Source organism: Melanotaenia boesemani, chromosome 3 (genome assembly GCF_017639745.1).
Source record: "Melanotaenia boesemani isolate fMelBoe1 chromosome 3, fMelBoe1.pri, whole genome shotgun sequence".
Taxonomy (NCBI): domain Eukaryota; kingdom Metazoa; phylum Chordata; class Actinopteri; order Atheriniformes; family Melanotaeniidae; genus Melanotaenia; species Melanotaenia boesemani.
In genome coordinates, this window is record NC_055684.1 from 2,843,013 (window position 1) to 2,868,477 (window position 25,465).

Consider the following 25,465-nt stretch of genomic DNA (forward strand, 5'->3'; position numbering starts at 1 on the left):
ATCAGTAAAGGTAACAGAATTGTGGTGTAACTTAAGTAAACCAATCTGTAATGACAATAGTTACTCACAGCAGGAACATAAGAGGGAAGGGTGCTTGTGCAACAGGGATAGTGATTGTGTTAGTGATTTTATACAGTTGTAGTAAAATTGTTTACTGTTTTATGTGTCTTATTATTTATAATAAATATTGCAAATGCATCTTATCGTCTACCTCATGAGTTGTTTTTTTTTGCATAGCTGATTGTTGTTGAATGTAGCACACTGCACATTTATGTACATAGATTATTTACTCCAAGTTTTTTTTTATGTTATCTTTATCTTCTATCTAGTTTTTTTAATTGTTTATTATTTTATAATGTTTTCTGGCACTCAGGGTGGACGGCAAAGTAAGATTTTCGTGGTTCAGGGAAACTTGTTTCCTTACTGTGCAAATGACAAACACTTTGAATATTGAATCTTGAAATGTATTATGAGAAAAATGCTTTGGCAGCTGTGTGATCTGTCGTAATTTTTTATTTAAAAACGTATTTTCTCAATAATGTCAGGCTTCAGTCTGCTCCTCTTCTAGTACACTACCTCTCCAGCTTTGGAGAGGTTGCACCTGAAAGAAACACAATAACAAAATTGTAATTAACCAACTTTAAAATTATTAAAATTCTCTGCTGATGGTGATCAGAAACCAGCTCGGTGTCTAAGGTCCTGCAGGTTGTGGTTTTCCTCTGCAGCTGCAGACCGAGACGTTTCCTCAGATGCTTCTGGTTAAAGTTTGATGAATTTTAAAAGTCTGCTTTTTGCATGGCTATTAAAACATTTATATAAGGAGAAGGAAATAAAGCTCACCTGTGATGTTGAAGGCGCCGCCCGATCCGTCCTTCTCTCACACTCCGAGCTCCTTCAGCAGTAACCCTGGCAACGGCGTCTCGCGCAGACGTTTGTTTCCCAAAATCTCTAAAAGTTAAGTGTGATCCAATGTAAACTAATACTGATGTGATGCTTTCCCTAATTTTGTTGTCAAAATGTAATGTCGCACAATGGCCCCTCTCAAAAACCCGCGATCTCCTCAGCGTTTGTAATCTCTCATTGAGAGATTGATTGAAGACCGGTCCCTTTGAAGATCCCGCGTGCTGCTCAAAACGCACTGATGACGTAACGAGGCCTCGTTTGGTCTATCACGTGACTTTTGGCATGCTGAATCAATCATAGATATATATAGAACGCTAGATGCCTTATGGCGGAGTCTTAAACGGCATCACAGGTCGGCCATCTTACCACAGGTTCGCTTCCTGGCAGAATCTGTCGAACCTGAGGTAAACCAAGGTAAGGTCAGTGATATGCTGAAACATTATTATTCTTATCTCGATGAAATTTTGACGGATTTACAAATGGTTGGATTTATTAGAAACAGTATTAACGTGGTTATAATCCTGGATGCTTGGACATGTTGAAATCGCAGATTTTCTCTTCAGAAAACGGTTTAGTCAACGTTGTGTATGGCTAGGCTGCTAGCTAGCACCTAGTAATTTAATAATAAATAGTGTTTGAGCTTGGGGAGCACATCAATGATACACAGTATGGCATAGACAGCCACCACCATGCACTGCTGACATTAGTTGTGTCCCTGTTTTTTAAGTTGAGGCTACACCATGTCGCTAGGATGACGACAATAACCCTACAGAGCAACAGTATGAGACAGAAGCTCAACAAAACGGTGCTTTTCAAAGGGCATTAGCGCAATGTGGATGTTGGGTCTTCGGACACCGAGTTTCAGCTCCTAATTAAATATTTCTAAACAATGTGTTTCAGACTGGTTTTCTATGATTTCATATATGTAAATGTAAATTATACTGTACATTGAGGACATTTGATAATGCTGAAGGTTACCGTTTACTGTTTATACCAATATTAGTGGTATTAACCCTTTCAAGCATGAATTATAAGAAACAGTGCCACATGTTTTTTGCATACAGTATTTTACTTCCAGAGACACATACAGTGATGCTTTTTTATTTCTTGATCATATTTTACCTTATTTTTTAAATGTATTTTGAGAGTTTATTCAAAATTATTAATTAGATAAGCTTTTCATATTTATATTATCTGGCTATTCTATAAAAATATGGCTATCATTTTTATTTTCCTGTTTATCACTAAAGAAAGTTTGGTTATTACAATGTATGAATTTACATATATAAATATTCATTCTAGAGTAAGTGACAGTGTATTGCATGACTCACTGATGTCCCCTGAAGTGGCAAAATTACAAATATCCACCCAAGAATATACTAGAAAACAGCTGTCAAATAGGTGTCCACCGTAGTGGATGCTACGCATGAAAGGGGTAAATTTATATTGTGTATTCTGTGATTATGGTACATTATGAGCATGCATTATATTGAGAGGCGGATGAAGTATTGTCAGAGGTGGGTAAAATGTTCAGTTAAGTTTATCCCCTACATGTATGGTCTCAAGGCCTCAATTATTCAAGTATGCAGTGTCTACAGTATATACATCTGTGTACAGGGTGGGGATTTCAACATAGAGCCTTTCTTATAGCCTATTTGTAATAGGAAATATTAATCTACCTGTTTCATAACATTATTTTTAGGACAACATAATCATTAATAACAATTGAGTATAATTATTACATCCACCCATGTTTATAACAAACCAAACCGTTTGAAAATCTGTTGAAATTTGATCAAGTTATGGTCCTCTGAAAAGTACTTTTACACTACCAACAGCGTTATGGGTGAGAGAGCTACCTGTGGTAAGATGGCCGCCAGGCACGGACGTTCGACTTTGTTGGCTGGCAACGCGGACGAGGCATCTAGCGTTCTATATATATCTATGGAATCAATGCTCAGAGACAATGCTCGCAACACTTCCGTGTCACATGCTCAACACGTGATCGAGCAGATCGGCTTGAGCATTAGAGACGGGATTTTTGGCTCTTTGAAGGGAGCCGGATCTTGAGGAGCCGTTCCTTTCAAAGAGCCATTCAAAAGACTGGCTCGTTCTCACAATATCTTACAAAATTTCACAATATATAAGAATGACAAACAATCAAAATATGTACCTATATGAAATCTACTATGCAAGATTAAAAAATTATAGGAAAAATATAGATTAAAAAGGATAAACTGCTCAGGTTTATCCTTGCAAATTCTAGTAAATGTTTTGGATAGAACTCACAGTATTTGTTTCCAAACAAAACTCTCTGCCCACAGATGCTTCACACGAATGGAGCGTGTTGGACATCAGACTTCTATGATGTCACAAATGTTTATTTTATTTTCATTTTACTCAACTGTATGACTTCTTATTTACTTATTTATTCATTCATTCATTTTTAGCTCAAAGTGGGGTGGGGTTGGGCTTGGTGTGTGTGTGTATACGTGTGTGCGTGTGACTGTGTGAAAGATTTCATTGAGTGTTTTTATTCTTATGTTTTTAATCATGTAAAGAACTTTGTGTTGCATATAGCATGAAAGCGCTTTATAAATAATGTTTTATTTGATTGCATTTGATGAAGGCAGTGTAAAAAAATTGTATATAAAAAGAATGGCTGATAAATGAATGGCTCACAGCTGTGAATCGGTTTCCATCGTTCATTTAAAAGAGCCGTTCAAAAGAATCGATTCGTTCATGAACGTCACATCTCTATCGAGCATAACATCCCTACCCACCGGTGTAACAGACGTACTCGCGCCTTCGTCCATTGTTGAAACTCTACTCCCCTTTAAGAGTCTGCGGCGGTGCGGAAGGACAGGAAGCCACCTGCGCTCTGATTGGACAGTTTGATTTGTCACCATCCAATCAGATAGAAGTGTAAAGACAGAGCCAAAATTCGCAACCGCAACTTCAGAGGCTCACACGCAGTTTGGTGCTTTGCATCTATGAACAGGGTTTTCGCAAAAGAACTTTATTTTTCCCCCACAAATACAAATCTTTTTTACAACCACCCAAACACCTTTTCTGCACATTTGCACACTTAATTTTACAGGCAGATTGTTTTTACAGGGTGACAAGCTTGATTTACAGACGCAAACTGAAATTATGTGCAAGCATTCATTTACAACTGCAAAATCTTTATGACTTAATATTGAGCCCATAGAATAAAATTTGCGTACTTGTTCCTTCCAACATTTGGAAGAAACTCCAGTAAAACTAGTGACAGTTTGAGATTTCTAATTCTGTATAATATTTCTCTTTCTTTGAAGGAGCTAAATCTGATCTTTCCTTGGCCGGATGGAAAGTGTGTTTGGCAGCCTGGATGGCATCACCGCCGGCTGGAACCTGCGTCTTCATTCATGGAGCAATGAGTACAACATTGTGTTGGAATTTCTGAACACCAGGTCGCTGCTGTTTTTTTTTTTTATTATTTAGCAATAAAAGCAAAACTTCACACTTTTTCTTAAACATTGATTTTTATTTGTTTCTTCTTTAGTGGCCCAATGATGAAGCTGATATACAAACTTCAAGCTGAAGAGTACTAATATGAAATCCCAGTCAATTATCTCCCGGTAGGAACATTTTTCTGCTTTTATGTCAGACTAAACAGTAACAAACGCACAATACTGATTCCTCTGAAGGCCTTAAACCCCAGGTTATGGCGAGGCATCAGAGGCGAACTAACAGGTATCACTATGAAACTTCCTGGTCCTGTTTTGTATTTCAGGTTTTCTGAAATTTATGTTTAAAAATGCAAATGAGATATTATATTGCCAAAATGTGCAGGGAAATACAGGGAAAACCGAACCCTGGATTCAGCCAGATTCCAAGTCCCACGTCACTGACATATTAGAGTCAAAGGTTTGTAGAGAGGGGATCTTGGGTATCTCTACTAATCACATCACTAATTAAAAAATGCTGTCAGCAAACAGAGAAAAACTAACTTTTGCCATGTTCTTGGAATGAAATAGTCAGTAAATCCGGCTGTGACCGAGACATCAAAAACCCTTCAGTAAAACCTTTAGAGACTCGGACAGGAGCGTAACTAGAAAGTTTGGTGTCTACTGAAGTGGAAATTTTACACCCGGTGTATGAAGAAAAAAAAAAAAAAAAATATCAGATTTTAAGAAACACACTTTAAACATTTGGTTTGTAAAAAAAAAAAAAAAAAAGAACATTTTTAGTTAGAAAAACTATTTACAGACATCACATCCAATTAGATTCACAGAGAGAAGAAAGCAGAACATTTCTAACACACCAAAGCTGACAAGATGGAGGATTTATTTCCTCATGTTGTCTCGGTGCTTCTGGTAAGCGCATCCTCCGATCCCACTAAGCCATCTCAGAGTTTGTGTCACGTGACCAATATGAACAAAAGACACCGTCCAAAATTTAAATCAGCCAATGAAAGTTCAGGCTGTCCTTTCCCATCACGATTAGTTGCTAACACACAGGGAATGTGAAGTTTGGATGAGATCGCAGCGTTCAGGAGAGCCAGAGCTTTGAAACCATACCAACCAGACAGCCGCCGAGCTGCTGCATTCTGGGTAGAAAGATCAACTTTAATTTTCTTTACACTAGCCTGAAAAAAGAAGGATGGAAGGAAAAAAATCTCCAAGTTGAGCAGGAGGTGAAAACAGGGTTTTAGCCTGCCATGTCTCGCCTTTAGTCAGTTTTGACTTTATTGTAAGAAAAGGCCTGACGTGGTTTTTATACTGAGCCCGAGTTCCTCCTGCTCTCCAGCCGATAAGGAGTCCATATTTGTTTTCTTCTTTTTGTGTCCACTGGAGAAAACTCGGCACTCGGTGGAGGAAAATACATTTTTCAACTTTTCACATCATATTGGAAAGTTTATCCCAAACGATGAAGATTTTTATCAAATTGTTCTACTAAAGTAAAATTTTTCAGACATTTGAGCCTCTGGTGACTGAACGAAAGCTGATCAGAAAGTGTGTTTTTGTTTTTTTTCTGTAAAGTTGCATGAATTCCCACTTTAATATTACAACATTCACAGTTCCTCACACCCGTAAGTTTCCCATCTACCTGTATTCAGCCGTCACTGATGAGCAGTTTAATCATGAATTCTGCTGTAAAAACGTTAGATTTATGTAAGAAACACACAGGTCTGATCAGCATCAAGTTCAGGGTTTGTTGGTTTGGTTATTTATTTGTATTCTCTTATTTGGTAGTTATCAAAGTTACATAATGTAATTAAAAATCAGGTATTGTTTGTTAAGGTTTTGGTGCATTTTGATGTTCCAGTTATCCGGCTGTCCAGTCGGTTTGTTTGGACCCATTCAGGCCAAAAACTAAAACCTAAGGATTCCATGCAAAACTGTCTCAGCGTTTTGATAAATAAAACCATGAAATAAGAGTTTAACTGAAGCTCTGTGCGCTCACCAGAGTCTGACATGAATATTTCCATCAATCTGCAGTCATTGTGCTGGTAAAACTCCATCTTTCATTCAGACATAGCAGTTAAAGGGACTCAGAGTCCTGAAATCAGACAGTAGAAAGAGAAAAGAGTCTGTTGGCTGACATGTTTTATCCCCGTATTAATTCATGTTGACGAGCCATGTGTTCAGGGTTTGTGGATAGAAACTGTAAAGTCACGTTTTTGAGTTACATCACACAGTCAGTGATTCACTGTCAGGGTTTATTAACACACAGTAGCAGGTGAAAATGTGGTTTTACTTCACCTGAGGACACCGTCTCCATCATAACTGCTGTTCCTCAGATCAGAAGCTGCAGCGTTGTACAAAAAAAATAAATAATAGAGAAATAAAAGCAGCTTCTGTAGCTATAAACACGGTTCTGTTTTTCATTTGGTTCAGGAGACAAAAAGCTTTAATTTTCAGCCAGAAAAAACGCAGTAGAAATAAAAATGTTGGTGTCCTGGCTTCTCATGATTGGTGTGTTTCTAGGGTCCTGTGAAGGCCTGCATCCAGGAAGGAGTCCTCCCCGACTGTCCGCTGTTCCACAACAAGCTCCACTTCCCCCTGTCGGGGGTCCTTCATGTTTAATTTTGCATACTGCCTCATCACACCAAAGGAAAGTTCACTAATGGTTCCAGATGATTTATCCTCTAGACTTCATATGATGATGAGCTACATGCTTATCAGCACACGGACAGTGAATCGGTAGTCTATGACGTCAGAACTCTCCTCAGGGTCAACACGGCAGCTCCGCTGACACTGCCTACTTTGTGCTGGTGGGTATGTACCTGAAGGGAAGGAAGCGCGCCTCCGTCCCCTTTTCTCCGACTCCAGAGGCTCCATCACTGAGGTACTCAGCTTCCGTGTGTTAGTCATACAAGATGGTTCATTATTTGAAACAAACTTCCTGAAACCCGAATGTTTCCTGAGTAACTAAACAGATTCATTAACATTAAATCAAATTAAGTTTTCAGCCTCTAAAGAAACTCATTAATTTATATGGTTTTGAATAATAAATAACTGAGTGTCTTATAAAGCTTTGTTAGAATAAACACACATTGTCCTTCAGGTTGCTTTTTCCTTTATTTGGTCATACTGGGCTCTCCCCCTTCCTGAAATCCCACAGAGCCTCCAGTATGGCCTTTGCTGGTTATGGCGTTCACAGACCCAGTCTCCTGAAGCATCACATCTTCCATCAGCCCTCTGCCAACGCAGACCCTGCAGCTCAGGAGACCTGGAGGTCGGAGACGCTGCTGCAGGTGAGACACGGAGCCGGCTGTGATTCAGAGACACTCGAGTCATGAAGTGAAGTTTGAGCTAAAACGTGAATGCTCAGCTGGATCTCCGGTCCACGCTCCGCTCCAGCTCATGGTGTAAACAATCCCACAATCTGCTTCCAGCTAACTGATCCGTTTCTTACCTTCTGAACTCCAACTATGCTGTGACGAGTCACATCCGCCACGTCTTCATTTCTGTACCACGTCTGAGATTCATTTCAGCCACAGTTGACTCAGCTGAAGTCAACTTCCTGGTATGACTTCCTGTTCCCAATCAGTCGTGTTCTTAGACCTCATTGAGAAACCAGGACAACCAGGTGTCTAAAATAATTCTCCAGCTCCATGAAAGAGTCCGATGGGTGTTAAAGTTCTGGTGCCGTTGGTTCAAATGGACCTTGAGTTGACGGTTATCCTGAAACCAGATCCCATCTGGACACGTAACATATGACATTTAGAGGAATTTTTATTATCTGGAATGTATTTACCAGGGTAAAAGAATTCCTGTGTGGTTTTCATTTCTGCTGTAAAATCCTGGAAAATGTGTTTTAACCTGTGGGGATGAGAAGTCCAGTTCTTTTAAAAGATTCAGCTCTTTTGGCTCGGCTCCCATAAATAAACCAGCTCTTATGACTCCTGAATTGCTCTGCTTTAGGTATCACGTAGCGCTTCAGTTTTAGCCCAGTTTAGTAATTATGAATTATTTCTTTGTTGGAAAGCAATTTTTTATTTAGTGTTTTTATTTATTTATAAAAGCCATATTTGTACGCATTTTCTGTTAAAAGATACAGTTTTTAATATTTTAATCAAACCTTCAAATGAACAACAGAACACAGGACCAGAACAAAGAAAGAAAATAAATAATGGACAAAGTCTTTATGAAAAATACTCTATCCCGGCAGCCAGACCCACAGGCTGCTTATCATCTTGTTTTAGTTTCTTTTCCTTCAGTGTTTCTGTGTCCTACATTCAGCTCTGCCAGTACGTCAGCTTTTCTTAGAAAGTTGTGCTGAATGTCGCCGGGCTTTTCTGGTGACAGCAGGTTTATGTTTAAAAATCTGTAATCTGAGGAAAACTAGAACAGATTGTAATATTCAGCACAGTGACCTGATAGATGAGACGATGACGTGAAATGTGCTCAAATAAAATCACTTTTTACCCGGAGCAGAGTTTTTGGGTTGGGATATTTATCCAGATGTTTTCTGTTTACTAATCTTTGTCCCCCAGAAAAACCAGTGAAATGAACTGTGGAAGTTGGAAGTTGATGTTTTTATAATGAAACAACAAATAGTTTATGAGAGATGATGATGCTTGTAAAAGCTAAACTCATTTGATTCGTTTCTCCAGATTTTTGTGGATCTGGCTCCATCACTACTGGAGATGTACCAAAAGCTGCAGTCCCCTCAGGTAAAGGTAAGACCTTTAACCTCCTCCTCCCCCTCCATCTCATGTGCTGCAGCATCGCATGGCTGGCTGCTGATTGGCTGACCACATCCCCTCCCCCACTTCTCCACCCGCTCCATCCCAGCAAGCCAACGGTGGGAAAACAGCAAGACAGTTCCTGCTTCACTTTGTTTTGGTTAACTGTGTCCCTCTGCACCGCCCACCCAGCTGGAGCACCCAGCAACTATAAGGAAATATTATTTAACACTAGAAAAACTGCTACCAATCTCAGCTGTATCTGTACACATTTATTTTATTAATTAAAGCAAATCACTGGTATCATTACTGTAACTTAGACACTTTTCACCTGTCTGGGAATCAAACTTCAGCCTCCTGCATGGGAGATGGATGCCCTACCGACTGCGATATCCAGCCGTGTGTTCCGATTCCTCTGCGTTGACAGGATCAGCCACTCGCTACCACTATTTTGCCTTTCTGACACTAGGAATGCCCACGCCGTGCGGATTGGACATTACTGTCAAAGTAAGCTCTCTGATTGGTCAAAAGTTTGACAAGAAGTGGCTTCATCATAATTTCCAGATCAAAACAGAGGTCGCTTAGCAATATAGTTGTGATATTCATCTTTTTTTCTTATTGAAATGTGATAAATAAAGGTGTTGTCACTGATCACTCATTGTGGATTTACCATGTAAAGTCTCTGAGTAAACATTACATTATGCAGCTGGATTATAACCTGAAACAGGATATAAATGCTTGGAAAACTTGTGTAAACATCCTAAAGGGTAAACTATCAGTCACAATTTGCCCCACAGTTACACACTACTGTTCCTGAGGACTTGTTGACTAGATAGCTGCGTGCTGGTGGAGTTTTAAAGATTAAAACATGCTGCCTGTCCAGTAAAACCTGCGAGACTTGATTCTGGTGTTTTTTTTCCTGTAATATCTGTACAGCATGTATTATGTAACTTTATTAATAATGTGATAAGATGCTTTTTCACTCATCACCAGTTCCCTTTGCAGTTATGGTGCATTCAAGGTACTCATATAATACAGTTATGGATTAATCTCAAAGGACTGAAAAATTATTCAGAAGTTTGTAGTTGGCGTATCAAAGTGTGCTAGCTGCACAGGAAACTGTTCTCCTCCATCTCCAACATGCCGCAGTGTTTCCCTGTAAGAAACACTGGAGTTTTACTTGCAAAAAACACACTCACCACAAACAGTCATGAGCGGGAAGGAGGAGGAGGACAATGGGAACACCTCACACACTTCTTCTCCGGGGCGCCGCCAGGGCGGGCAGGGGGAGGTGGTTGCCCTGGGGGCCGGAAACCGGGGCGGCTGTGCTGATGAGGGGCTGCTGACCTTGGGGGATGCCCGGTCGGCCGCATCAGGGTGGGAGGTGATGGTGGGTGGCTGGGGATGGCGGTAAGGGCCGGATCTGGGGCTCGCCGTTCTCTGGTCCGCCGGGGATGTCTCCCACAGGGCATGGTGGGAAGGAGGGGGGGCTGGAGGGTGAGATTGGGAGCGTTGCATGGTGTGTGAGTGTTTATACTGTGTGGGTGGGGGTGAGGAGGTATGTGTGTGTGTGTTAGGATGAGCGGGAGTGTGCAGGATATAGGTGTGTGCATGTGTTTCTGTGTGTGTTTGGGGTGGGGTTGAGTGCACTTGTGGGGGGGACCTGGGCGGGCCTGGGGGTGGTGGGCCGTGGGTCTGGGCTCTGCCGCTGTCCTCCTCATCCTCTCATTCCCAGTTAGGCATGTGGGGGGTGGGTACCTTCTGGGGTCGGTGGCGGCTCATTGGCTGCGGTCCCTGAGCGGCCCGGCCGTGGGGGGCGGCCTCTTCAAGCCTGTCTTGCCCTGGGGGACCTCCTGAGGAGCGGGGGGGCCTAATGCCACTAGAGGCTCAACATCCAGAGGGAACTTTACTTCCCTCTGGACTTACATCCCCAGAACCCTCTTATTTCCCGCTCTCTCTGTCTCTCTCTCTCTCTCTCACACACACACACACACGTTGGGAGTTGGGAGGCGTGGAGCCATGCAGGGTGGAGCGGAGAGGGCCATTCAGTGGTCTCCTTGGATGCACCCCATGGCGACTCGCCTCTCAGTTTTAATTGCACCTAGACACCAAAACACAAGAAACACAACACACAAACACCTGGGGGGCATGGCATGCGGTGCATGTCGGGCGGGGCCACATAGGTGGCCCGGCTCATTGTGGTCACTGCCTGTCAATTTTAATTGCAAACAACACACACTTTATAAACAGTCAGGAGTGGGGAGGGAGAGGGTAATGGGGACCTCTCACACGCCTGTTGCCCCGGGGCCGGGTCCCACGGTGACTGCGCTGGTGGTCTGCTGGTTCTATGGGTGCTGGGGGGGGGGGGGGGGGGGGGGGGGGTGCTTGGGGCTCGCTGCCCTCTGGTCTGCCTGGGGTGTCCCCCACGGGGCATGGTGGGTGGGTTATGTGTGACGTGACTGTGTGATGGTGAGTACTTGTGGGTGCGGAGCGGGGGAGGGTGTGAGTGTGGGGTTATATGGGTGCAGATTGGAGTAGGTGGGGAGTGGGGGGAGGGGGTTGATGGCGCCCTGGTTCCCGGGGTGTGCGGCTGAAACAACGGGGTGTGTGCTGGCCTACGTGGGGTGGTTATCTGGGGGGGCCTGGCCCTCCTAGGCATGTCGCGGGCCCTCTGCCTTTGGGGGGTGGGGCGGCCGCCTCTGGGCTCCTGGGGCCCTGGGCCCTTCGCTTGGGCTGCCCTGGGTGGGCCTGTCCCTGGCGGGGCCGGCGGCTGCCGATCTTGGCCCACTGCTACCTGTGCCCCAAGACCGTGGGGGGCTCTTGCTGGGGCTCTCCTCAGCCACCCTTTGGGTGGAGCTGGAGTCGTCTTCGTGGTGGGGTGGCTTGGGTTGGTGCTCCGGGTCTGCTGGGGCTCTCCTCAGCCACCCTTTGGGTGGAGCTGGAGTCGTCTTCGTGGTGGGGTGGCTTGGGTTGGTGCTCCGGGTCTGCTGCTGAGGGCCCGGGTCTCTGGCCCTGGTCTGCCTCTGGCCTCCATGGAGGCGTGGTCGCATTTGCACGATCTCACTCACCACTCTTCATCTCTGATCACTCCTCTTCCTCATCCTCTGCATGCTGACACTGAGTTGTCCAGTGGGTTTTTATACTAAGAGATAATTCTTTGTTTTATTTGTCCTGTGAGTTAGTATCTGGTCGCTGTTTTGTCTTTTTGATTTGGTTATTAATTAAAAACTTAATGCCTAGCAGCTCTGTTTTTTTTTGTGTGTTTCTGTTTTTTGTAAAAGTTGTAGGAACTTTTCTGGTGTGTTCATGTACAGGTGTAACAGTTTGTTGTCTGGTGATGGTGTGGATTGAAGGGTCGTTTCCTTCTGTCTGTGATCTTTTTGTCTCCTTTCTTCTTTCCCTTTTGCTCTTTTTGCTATTTTCCATCTTTTTCTGTCCCCTCTGGTCAGGTCCAGCAAGATTACATAGATTCCGTGATTCAAAGTAAATAAATAAATAAATGAATCAGATTATCAAGAGGAGCCTTACCCATAGGCCTCCCCTTGGCAGAGCAAATTTGTTCAGCACGATACAGCAACCAGATTATCATTTTGCTGCTATGATGCTGGACAGGACAAGTTAAAAATATAAAAAAAAAACGCTGGAGGCGTGTGCCGTGTGTTCATCCTCTCAGAGAAGAACTTGAACAGGAAGGTTTTGGATAAACAGACTGAACGCGTCAAACTAGTTTCTAAACATTCCTTCATTTTCAGTTTTTATTGAACAGAAGAAAAAGTGAGTTGTTCCTGTTAATGTTGAACAGGAGGAGCGGGAATCATGCCAGCTAAGGGTGCAACGGATCACAAAAGTCACGGTTCGGATCAGTAAAAAGGAAAAACAAAAACAAGATAAATGCTTTCAATTTATTTTTTTGAACACTTCAAAACATATATGTTTTAAAACATATAATACTTCAAAACATATACATATATAAATATAAAACACTTCAAAACATTTGCCCATTGAGTAGGCCTATTTAGAAAAACAAAACACTAATGACATCTTTGAACTCAAGACATCCATATATAAAAACAAAGTGCAATATGCGCCATTGCATCTTGAAAAAAGTAAAGAAAAAGGTAAAAGACAGCAAGGCATATCTGAATTTACAACTTCAAATTCTTTTTCAAAAATATAAGGATGTCTGCATTGTCTGGGGAAAGTGTAGACCTCTTTGCAGACACTATGTCCCCTGCTGCTGAAAACACCCTCTCACTGGGGACAGACGTAGCAGGCACAGCGAGGTAGCGCCTTGCCATCCTGGCTACATGAGGGTAATTGCACTCATTTCTTTTCCACCATGCCACTGGATCCCCATCCACTGGCATGCCAGCTGCTGCCTGGTAGGATGCCCCCTCCTCTTCAACTGTAGTGGCAAATGTCTTGGTTGTTACCTTGTTTGCAAAGGACGTCCACCCGTCTGTGGTGAGAGCAACGAATGATGCACTAGATAATTCCTCTGCTACTCTGTTTTTTTCCTGCTCATAACGTTCTGGAACGATCTTTGTGCTAAAGTGTGTGCGCGAGGGGATTTCGTGCCGTGGCTCAAATTTCTTTGACCATATATTTAAATCCTTTGTTCTCCACGAGGGAGTATGGCCTCATATCTGCCGCTATAAACACTCCGATGGATTTTGTAATATTTTTAAACCGCTGTGATGTTACAGGGAAAGGCTGCTGAAATGCACCGGTGATTAGCTGCCGTGTTGACTTTTTTATCGTCGTTGTCAGTGACACACCCGGGTGATGTCGCTTCATGTGCGTGATCATGCTAGATGTATTGCCATGCTCGTATGACTTTCTCGTGCCACAGTGCCGACACACCGTAACAGTTTTGTCCACCAACTTTCTCCCATCATCATTATAGTTGACCGGAAAGGCAAAGTGCTCCCATACAACTGATTTAAATGATGCCGGGGCCTCTCTAGTTCTTGCTCTCCTGGTCCTCCACTTGCCATGCTTGCTAACACACTGCGCTTTGACATGCGCAAACTGTCTTTTCTGCGTGAACGTACACCTGGCTTTTTTTTAAAATTATCAACCAATCAACGCCTTCCAGAATAAAACACACCCTATCCGCGGTACACATGTGATCCGAACCGTGGCTAGTGAGTCAGTCATAATCCGTTGCACCCCTTAATGCCAGCTCTCAGGAAAAAAATCCATTTTTCAGTTAAAGCTGGAAGTTGGATCCTGAGTTTTCCTCTTGGATCTGTGTGTTTGTATTTTCACTCTGATGGTGTCAAATGAGATCTGGTTTTGAGTCGGTGGAAATGACTCCCGTCCCTGCGGTGGTGTCTTCTCCTCAGTCTCTGTGCAGGTTGCTCCTCTCCATTGTCCGTTAAGCATTTTGTTCCCACAGTCAACATGTTGTTCTGTTTGTCTCCTCTCCTGTTTTTCTTTCCAAGAAAGTGATTTTATAACTCATAACTCCAGCCCTCAGGTCTTTACACTGGCGTCCTGTCTGTTATAAATCCGTTTAAAAACTTTTCTATTTGCTGATGCTTTTTAGGTAAAACAGGTTTATTTATTTAGAACAATTCATGTTTTCCATAAAACATAAAAGTATTCCAGTAAAAGCAACACTAAAAAGTACATTAATGGAAGAATTAAACCAAAATGAATAAAATAAAACGGAATACATGCAGTGGGTAATATATGTGTGATACAGACGACCAGTCCAACGTTTGGACACGCTTACCCATTGGTTTTAACGGGAAAGCGTGTCCAAACGTTGGACTGGTCGTCTGTATCATCATCAGTGCTAATGTTCATATGTGAGAAAATAGATTCAGAAAGGAAAAAAAATGTAACGCCTCTATTTTTTAGTGATGCGAAGTTCGACTCTTTTCACTAACCCGGGTCTTTTACTCTCGAACGTAAAGTGAACGAATCTGGAACGAATCATGTCGTTCATTTTTACAGCAGGTGGCTGTAAAAAAGTCCACAATTCTCAAGCAGTAAATACTGAAGGCAACAAAACTACTGGTAATGCCACAAGCAATTCAAACCATGTGAAAACGTAGGGAAGCAAATACACACCACAATAAAGTGATTTGTGTCCTACATCCTCCCTGCCATTGTTTAACAGCGCAACAGTGACTCGATAGCTATCACGTGACAAATGAACAAGAGACCGAGCCGAGTGCGAACGTACTGCTGAGCTTGATACAGCTTGAGCTGTGAACGAACGAAGGAAGACCCGTTCAGAGACCGAGCTGCCTGTCACGTGACAGAGAGAAGAACTAGAGAGACCAATCCGAGAGCGAACGTACTGCTCACCAAACAGCCTGAATGATGAACGAGAACGAGAACGAGACCGTGCAGCCCGAGCTGTCTGTCACAAATGCCTGAGCAGCCTGGCTGTCACGTGACAAAAGAACGAGGACCTGAGGACGGACCTGAGCGAGTCCTGAACGAATCATTTCTGTTTCCTGTCCTGACCTACTGACTGAGTTTATGCAGCTGCCTGCCATGTGGCGAGAGGAGGTACCGCATGAAAATGAACGAATCGCTCACTGAGAGGACCCGTTACTCCCGAGTTATATAAAGGATTAGTTCATACTGAACGAATCGTTCGTGACCGACACATCACTACTATTTTTTAGAAAAAGCTGTGGCCGTGATTTAACTAAAGTTTGGATCAGACTTCAGGTTTTCTGGTAGTTTTTTCCAGATATTAGAAGCAAGAGCGATGTTAAACTTGACCCACATGATTTGAGTTTTTATTTGAACAACTTTTATCATTTTATCTGCCTTATTCTGTTTTAGATGACTATTTTTCATTATTTTTGATTATTTTAATTCAACTTTTTAATTCATATTAATGTCAAACTTAGAACATTTGGCATGAAATGAGCTCTACGAATAAACCTTGATGAAACTGTTAGTGAGCTGAGACGTGTTGTGTCCGTCTGTCCTGCAGGGTGGTGGAGCAGCTCTTCGTGCAGCAGAAGCTTTACTTGTTCCTGCAGCACTGCTTCGGTCACTGGCCGCTGGACGCCTCCTTCAGAGCCGTAAGTCAACCAGCTGATGCCCTTTGTTTCCACCATCTCTCTGCCTCAGCTGCATCCTCTCTGCGTTCAGGTGTTGGAGATACATGGGGAAGAAGAGCAACCTTCAACCCGACCAAAACCAAAATGTTCCTGGTAAATGGTGAGTGCTACAGCTTTGTGTTTCACTTTTAGATCCCAGCATCACACACATCTGTGAATTCCTCCTGCAGGGAGTCGTTCGTTCAGGAGAACCTGCTCATGTACACAAAGCTCTTCCAGGCTTTCTGAACAGAGCCGTGGGGACGGACCTGGTCAACGCCGCAGAAATGATCCAGAAAGGTGGGGACGGCTGGATGTTTTTCTGGCTGCTGATGTCCGTTGTCTTGAGTTCTGGACATAATCTGGTTCTGGTTCTGCAGGAGAGCAGCTGTTTCTGGAGCTGGAGCACGTCCTCCACCACCGGCAGCCCCGATGTTACCTGATGCCGAGCCAAGGAGGCAGCTACCTGTCGCCGCGGCAACGGGTGGTGACAGACATGGTGTTCAAAGTGAAGAGCCACATGTATTCCCTGGAAGGACAGGACTGTCAGTACAAGCAGATGTTCGGCACCGAGCTCAGAGGAGCCGTGAGTTTGTAGCTCGTTGTCACTCGCAGGGTTCTGGTCGGTCCGAGTCTGGTTCTTACTAACGAGTCTGAAAATGTTTCGCGTGCATGTCATCGCACAAGACAGACGGCCAAAAGGATATCACACCAACGAGGTGGCGACCAACAACTCCTTCCTGCCCCGGTTCGGGTTCGGTTCTTCGGACTCCAACAACACTTTCACTGGAACCGAGCCGGAGGACAGTGGCGAGTTTCTGAAGAAGAGCCACGAGTTCCTGGGCCGAGCTCTGGAGAATCTGTGTCAGATCTTTAAGGTCAGATGTCGTTCTTTTAGTTTTTATTCTCTCGCAGACGGCAAAACTTCAGAACAATCAGAACATTTTCTCTGAGCGCTGGCTCGGTTTACAAACCGATTTCAGGTCAGTCACGACCAGCAGAAGAAGACAGAAAATTCATTCATGTCGAACATCGTCTGTGTAATGAAGAAGTTCACAAACACACGGGTGTGTTGCTTGTTTTTATGGAGCTGTAGGAAACAAAATAACCCGAGCAAGCTCAGCAGTCATGACATACGTAGACCTGGAAAAATGTCAAACTAGGAGAAGAGATAACACGGTTATAGACGTTTTTGGTGAGATTATTGTCAGAGAAATACAATTTTACCATTACTACAATTATGTGTTAATTTTACATTTTAAATCTTTCTACACCATTATAACATAATATAAAGACAGAGCAGTCTATCCCCTCTGCTCTGTAAACACTGAACAAGCCCTACCTTAAAATCTGGATTTAGAAGCGGCTACAGGACCTCTACCTGGACCTGGGAGGCTTCTTTCTGGTGGTTTTCTGGTTCTTTTCAACCAGAGTAGAGAATTTAGAAACGCAGAAAAACATGTGTCTAGCTTTGACTTTCAGCTGTCCTTGAGCAGAACAGCTGCTGTTTGAGACGTAAATAATACTGGAACAATGAAGATAAATGAACAAGACCAGATATCCGATACTTTCTTCTACAGGTCAGTCATTGTACACTGATGGGAAAAAACATTTAAACAAGTAAATTATCCATAAAACAAGTTTGAGACTTTTTCAGATGTTTGCAAACTTTAATGTATAAATGATGCTGGACTCCAGTCCGAATGACACGATAACATTTAATGTATAAATGATGCTGGACTCCAGTCCGAATGACACGATAACATTTAATGTATAAATGATGCTGGACTGCAGTCCGAATGACACGATAACATTTAATGTATAAATGATGCTGGACTCCAGTCCGAATGACACGATAACATTTAATGTACAAATGATGCTGGACTCCAGTCCGAATGACACGATAACATTTAATGTATAAATGATGCTGGACTCCAGTCCGAATGACACGATAACATTTAATGTATAAATGATGCTGGACTCCAGTCCGAATGACACGATAACATTTAATGTATAAATGATGCTGGACTCCAGTCCGAATGACACGATAACATTTAATGTATAAATGATGCTGGACTCCAGTCCGAATGACACGATAACATTTAATGTATAAATGATGCTGGACTCCAGTCCGAATGACACGATAACATTTAATGTACAAATGATGCTGGACTCCAGTCCGAATGACACGATAACATTTAATGTATAAATGATGCTGGACTCCAGTCCGAATGACACGATAACATTTAATGTACAAATGATGCTGGACTGCAGTCCGAATGACACGATAACATTTAATGTACAAATGATGCTGGACTGCAGTCCGAATGACACGATAACATTTAATGTACAAATGATGCTGGACTCCAGTCCGAATGACACGATAACATTTAATGTATAAATGATGCTGGACTCCAGTCCGAATGACACGATAACATTTAATGTACAAATGATGCTGGACTCCAGTCCGAATGACACGATAACATTTAATGTATAAATGATGCTGGACTCCAGTCCGAATGACACGATAACATTTAATGTATAAATGATGCTGGACTCCAGTCCGAATGACACGATAACATTTAATGTATAAATGATGCTGGACTCCAGTCCGAATGACACGATAACATTTAATGTATAAATGATGCTGGACTCCAGTCCGAATGACACGATAACATTTAATGTATAAATGATGCTGGACTCCAGTCCGAATGACACGATAACATTTAATGTATAAATGATGCTGGACTCCAGTCCGAATGACACGATAACATTTAATGTATAAATGATGCTGGACTCCAGTCCGAATGACACGATAACATTTAATGTATAAATGATGCTGGACTCCAGTCCGAATGACACGATAACATTTAATGTATAAATGATGCTGGACTCCAGTCCGAATGACACGATAACATTTAATGTATAAATGATGCTGGACTCCAGTCCGAATGACACGATAACATTTAATGTATAAATGATGCTGGACTCCAGTCCGAATGACACGATAACATTTAATGTATAAATGATGCTGGACTGCAGTCCGAATGACACGATAACATTTAATGTATAAATGATGCTGGACTGCAGTCCGAATGACACGATAACATTTAATGTATAAATGATGCTGGACTCCAGTCCGAATGACACGATAACATTTAATGTACAAATGATGCTGGACTCCAGTCCGAATGACACGATAACATTTAATGTACAAATGATGCTGGACTCCAGTCCGAATGACACGATAACATTTAATGTACAAATGATGCTGGACTCCAGTCCGAATGACACGATAACATTTAATGTATAAATGATGCTGGACTCCAGTCCGAATGACACGATAACATTTAATGTATAAATGATGCTGGACTCCAGTCCGAATGACACGATAACATTTAATGTATAAATGATGCTGGACTCCAGTCCGAATGACACGATAACATTTAATGTACAAATGATGCTGGACTGCAGTCCGAATGACACGATAACATTTAATGTACAAATGATGCTGGACTGCAGTCCGAATGACACGATAACATTTAATGTATAAATGATGCTGGACTGCAGTCCGAATGACACGATAACATTTAATGTATAAATGATGCTGGACTCCAGTCCGAATGACACGATAACATTTAATGTATAAATGATGCTGGACTGCAGTCCGAATGACACGATAACATTTAATGTATAAATGATGCTGGACTGCAGTCCGAATGACACGATAACATTTAATGTATAAATGATGCTGGACTCCAGTCCGAATGACACGATAACATTTAATGTATAAATGATGCTGGACTGCAGTCCGAATGACACGATAACATTTAATGTATAAATGATGCTGGACTCCAGTCCGAATGACACGATAACATTTAATGTATAAATGATGCTGGACTCCAGTCCGAATGACACGATAACATTTAATGTATAAATGATGCTGGACTCCAGTCCGAATGACACGATAACATTTAATGTACAAATGATGCTGGACTCCAGTCCGAATGACACGATAACATTTAATGTATAAATGATGCTGGACTCCAGTCCGAATGACACGATAACATTTACAGTTTTTCTCTATTGCCAAAACACAAAACCCAGTACTCTAAACCAAATGACCAGTTGCCTAAACACATTTAGTAAAACTCCCCCCCTTTTGCCACAACCACAAACACAATTCACCTGTAGACACTGTTCACAAAACCCATCCCCTTTTTCTCAAAACTCAAAACAAAAATTGCCGTGCTAAAACACATTTTGCATATAACTCTGCTCCAATATGCATTGTGAAGCTCATGTGATGCAAAATGCTACCCACAATCAGCAAAACTTGAACACAATGAACATACCTGGTGCCAATCAGTAAACACAACGACTCATAATTGAAAACACCTATTGCAAATGATGTGACCACACCTATATAAGTCAGTGCAGTTTGCTGAAAGTTCAAAAACAAAAATGGATGATGAAGACAGAAGAAGAGGAGTTTGTGTCAGAGGAGGCAGAGGAGTTCGTGTCAGAGGAGGCAGAGGAGCGGGCCGAGGAGGGAGAGGAGCGGGCCGAGGAGGGAGAGGAGCAGGTCAAGGAGGGAGAGGAGCGGGCCGAGGAGTGGGCCAAGGAGGGCGAGAAGCAGTCCAAAGAGGAGCAGGCCAAGGAGCGAGAGGAGAAGGAGGGCAAGCAAGACAACGCATTTTCATTACAGATGAAATGAGAGCAACAGTCATTGACCACGTCATTGTCCACGGCATGACAATGACCGAAGCGGGACAACGAGTCCAACCAAACCTCAGCAGATTCTCAGTGGGCACCATTATTCGGGCCTTCAGAGAACACAACAGGTACTGTATGTAGTAGTTTTTTAGTCACTACACTAGATATTCACAGTATACAGTAGTATAGTGGAGTGCACCTACATACAGACAAGTGCAATCATGGTTACAGTAAAAGTGTGTACTGCAAGGACCATTTCTGACCAAATGACTATGTTTGTTTCTCTAGAGTTGAAAGATTGCCATTTGCAGGTGGGAGGGCTTCCAGATTCACACCAGCCCAAGAGGTCCTCATTGTGGATATGGTTCGGGAGAACAATGTGATCAGACTACGGGAGATACGGGAGAGGATCATTGGTGACAATTTGAACTTTCCGACCATTGACAATGTCAGCCTGACAACCATAGACAGAGTCCTCAAGCGCCAGAGAGTAAGAATGAAGCAGGCCTATAGGGTACCCTTTGAGCGCAACTCTGGAAGAATAAAACACCTCCGTCACCAGTATGTGCAAGTAAGTACAGTACAATCCATGGCCTACAGTACTTTACATACAATACTATACTGTCGTACTGTAATGTGCTCTATTGACTGTCTTTCTGAACACCTGAAAACGCTATTTGTTTCCACAGAGGATGTTCCAGTTGGAGTCCATGGCCAGACCCCATGAATTTATATTTGTGGATGAGGCTGGCTTCAACCTCACAAAAAGGAGGAGGAGAGGCCGTAACATCATAGGACAGAGAGCTATCGTTGATGTGCCCGGCCAACGTGGAGGAAACATCACTCTCTGCGCTGCCATGAGTTCTAGAGGGCTTCTCCACCGGCATGCTGAACTTGGTGCCTACAACACTGAGCGTCTCCTCACCTTCCTAGGAGAGCTCAGAGATGTTTTGCATGACAATGACCACCTGAATGCTCGGCCAGCAGATCACCACGACCAGCAGATTCCTGGGCCAGCTGATCTTCCCATATACGTCATCCTCTGGGACAATGTTAGCTTCCATCGCAGCATCCAGGTCAGAGAGTGGTTTAACATCAATCAGCAATTCATTAATGTGTGTCTGCCACCCTACTCTCCGTTCCTAAACCCAATAGAGGAGTTCTTCTCAGCATGGCGGTGGAAGGTCTATGACCGCCAACCTTACACTAGAGAGAACCTTCTCAGGGCTATGGACCTGGCCTGTGATGATGTGGCTGTGGAGGCGTTCCAAGGCTGGGTGCGGCATGCCAGGGCATTCTTCCCACGTTGTTTGGCTATGGACAATATTGCCTGTGACGTTGATGAGGTCCTGTGGCCCGACCCAGCCCGACGACGTGATGCCTCTCCATGATTTCGGTGTCAACATACAACATACTGTGTCAATTTTCAACGTACTGTAATAAAAGAAATCGCACCCTGAACATTGTGTTCTCAATTGTTACTGTACAGTATCTATTGTGTGTAATGGATCCTCCATGGAGTTTAGTACTCATTTTTGCATTGAGTTGTGATATTACTGCATTTTCTGCATTATGTAACTATTCCCATGAAATGCACAAATCTATAGAAAATGCCCAAAACATATTTGAGAATAAATAAGGGTTGCTCAAATGCATCCTGGCAGTTGTGAAACTGTAAAAAGAACAGTCTCTCACTGTGAAAATTGTGCTTTCAATTTTTTTGGTAATGTGGTTAATGATGCTCAGTAGTGTTTACATTTTTGCAGGCCTTGAGTGGTATTTTGGTGTCAGAGTTTGCTTTTGAGCATATGAGCAACTGTTTTGGTGTGATGGGTTTGCTTTTGAGCATATGAGCAACTGTTTTGGTGTGATGGGTTGGTTTTGAAAAGAAACTGTGAGGTTTAGTGTACGTAGCTTTAGAAAAGTGTTTTGTGTTTAGAGTTTTGTGAAAAGTGAGGGCAGTATCGTGAAATGTGTTTAAGCAATAGAGAAAAACTGTAACTAAAGCACTGCATAAGGAGTTTGGGGAGGTAAGGAATGCTAAAAAGCTAAGGAATGGAAGTCTGCTGATTACATGTAAAGACGAAGAACAACAAAGAAAAGCAACCGGTGTCACTAAAATAAATAATAATAAAGTTAAATGTTCAATGGTGTTTGACAAGAAGCTTGTAAGGGGAGTAATCTCGGGAATCCCTCTGAGGGAATCAGTAGATGTCATTAAGGAAAGCATAAGTAATGCGAAGGTAAAGGAAGCGAAACGACTGAAAACGAAGTGGGATGGTGCTATTACTGATAGCTTATCAATTGTCTTAACATTTGACGAAATTAAGCTACCTGACAGAGTATTCATAGGCTACATGAGTTATGAGGTCAAGATGTATATTCCACCTCCACTTCGGTGTTTTAACTGTCAAAAGTTTGGCCATGTATCTGCGGTGTGTAAAGGAAAACAAAGGTGCAGTAAATGCAGCGGAGAACATAAATATGGGCAATGTGACAAGGATGCAAAGCTAAAATGTATTAACTGTGGTGGTGAACACAGTTCAGCATACAGAGGTTGTGAAGTGAGTAAGAGAATGCAAGAAGTGCAGCGGCTGAAAGTTACTCAAGGGCTATCCTATGCAGAAGCAACTAAGAAGGTTAAGAGGGCAGTGGTGGCGCCGGCCCTGGCTAGTAATGAAAATAGACAAGAAGCAGTTACGTGTACAAAGTGTGACCAAATTAAAGAGGACACATTGATCATGTCTAAAAATAATTTTATCTTGTTTATGGCAGAGGTCATCAATTGCTCGGCACAAACTCCAAGTCGAACGGATAGAATTAAAATCATAGTTAGATCTGCTGAGAAATTCCTGGACGTTAAAGGTTTAATGTGGGAGTCAGTCAGAGACACCCTAAGTGAAGAGGTTCAACAGTCTCAAGCATATGGTGGGCCGGCATAATGGTTTTCATAATTTTGCAATGGAATGCGAGAAGCTTGGTAGCAAATGGACAGGAGTTTAAGAGATACATAGATAGTCTCAATGTTAAACCACATGTCATCTGTATACAAGAGACCTGGCTGATTCCCAAATTAGACTTTGTTATTAAAGGATATACCTCTATCAGGAGAGACAGGGACACTGGGAAAGGTGGGGGAATTATAACGTTTATACAAAAAGGCATTCAACATAGAGAAATTAAAAGAGGGACTGATCTAGAATACACCCAAATAGAGGTTTGGGCTAACGAAGGTAATATTGAAATAATAAACTTCTACAACCCATGTAGACAACTTGAATTAAGCCAGCTGGCGGAGATGTGTCAGGACACAAAGGGGAGAGTGGTATGGTGTGGTGATTTTAATGCTCATAGTACATTGTGGGGGGAGAGAAATGATGCTAATGGGGATTTGATCCTAGAGTTCATGGATGAGGAAGACTTGGTCTGCTTGAATGATGGCTCTAGTTCTAGGCTTGATGCTGCTAGGGGTACAGAATCGGCAATAGACCTCACTTTGTCTACTATACATTTAGCAGGCGACTGTGAATGGGAAGTTTTAGGGGGCGATACTATTGGTAGTGATCACTACCCTATTAGAAGTGGGGATATCAAGTGGGGGATACAAGCTGTGACTGAGCATGAAGTTGGACATGGGAGATGGCTGTTACAGAAAGCAGATTGGGACAAGTTCAGAAAGCTTAGTGATGGAATGCTGTCAGAGGTAGATACCACTAAAGATACTGAAAATCTATGTAGAGATGTTGGTGGTGCTATAATCACTGCTGCAAGTTTAGCCATACCTAAATCTAAGCCAAGGACCTTGGGCAAATTAGTTCCATGGTGGTCAAATGAGTGTAAAAACGCGATAAAAGTCAGGAACAAAGCTTTTAGAGTCCTGAAAAGAACACACAACTTCCAAAACCTGATTAAATATAAGAAAGCCCAAGCATTACTAAGGAAGACAATAAGAGAGGCAAAGAATAGCTGCTGGAGAAAGTTCTGTGACTCCATAGGCAGCACTACACCAATAGAGAGAGTTTGGGGTATGATAAAGAAGATGAAAGGGAGTGGGAGAGAATATGGCTACCCGGTGCTGATGGATGGACAAAATGCAGTTACCAGCAGTGTGGGTAAAGCAGGACTGATAGCTGAGACACTAGGTAGGGTGCATAGCACTGAAAACCTTAACCAGACTGAAGTTAAAGCTAGAGTGGAAACGATTGAAGACCATAAGCATGCTTTTGAAAGTACGGAAGAGGTAGGAGGAGCACTGAATGACCTGTTTACAATCACTGAACTCAACAGTGCACTAAGAAAGCTAGGTAAATCTTCACCAGGGGGGATGAGATTTGCTATGGCATGTTGGAGAATCTGACTGATATAGGAAAGGAAGTGTTGTTGTGCTTATATAATGAGGTCTGGACAGAGGGTATAATGCCAAAAGGGTGGAAAGAGTCTATAGTTATCCCTATCAAAAAGCCTGGAAAAGATCCAAAGAGCCCTAGTAATTATAGACCAATAGCACTTACATCCCAGTTGGGTAAAACTATGGAAAGAATGATAAATGACAGGCTTACATACACTATTGAGTCGAAAGGTTTGTTAAAATACTACC

The 25,465-nt window shown here is 42.6% G+C and overlaps 1 protein-coding gene and 1 pseudogene across 1 annotated transcript; both read left to right on the forward strand.

The window, feature by feature from the left end:
- The first annotated feature begins 1,141 nt into the window (after window positions 1-1,141).
- Window positions 1,142-17,105, forward strand: LOC121636374 (annotated as a pseudogene).
- A 3,648-nt stretch (window positions 17,106-20,753) lies between these two features.
- Window positions 20,754-22,672, forward strand: LOC121637460. Its single transcript, XM_041981660.1, has 3 exons — window positions 20,754-20,996; window positions 21,157-21,439; window positions 21,558-22,672. The coding sequence occupies exons 1-3, from the start codon at window positions 20,866-20,868 to the stop codon at window positions 22,257-22,259; spliced, it is 1,116 nt and encodes a 371-aa protein (XP_041837594.1). The 5' UTR covers window positions 20,754-20,865; the 3' UTR covers window positions 22,260-22,672.
- Window positions 22,673-25,465: the final 2,793 nt, after the last annotated feature.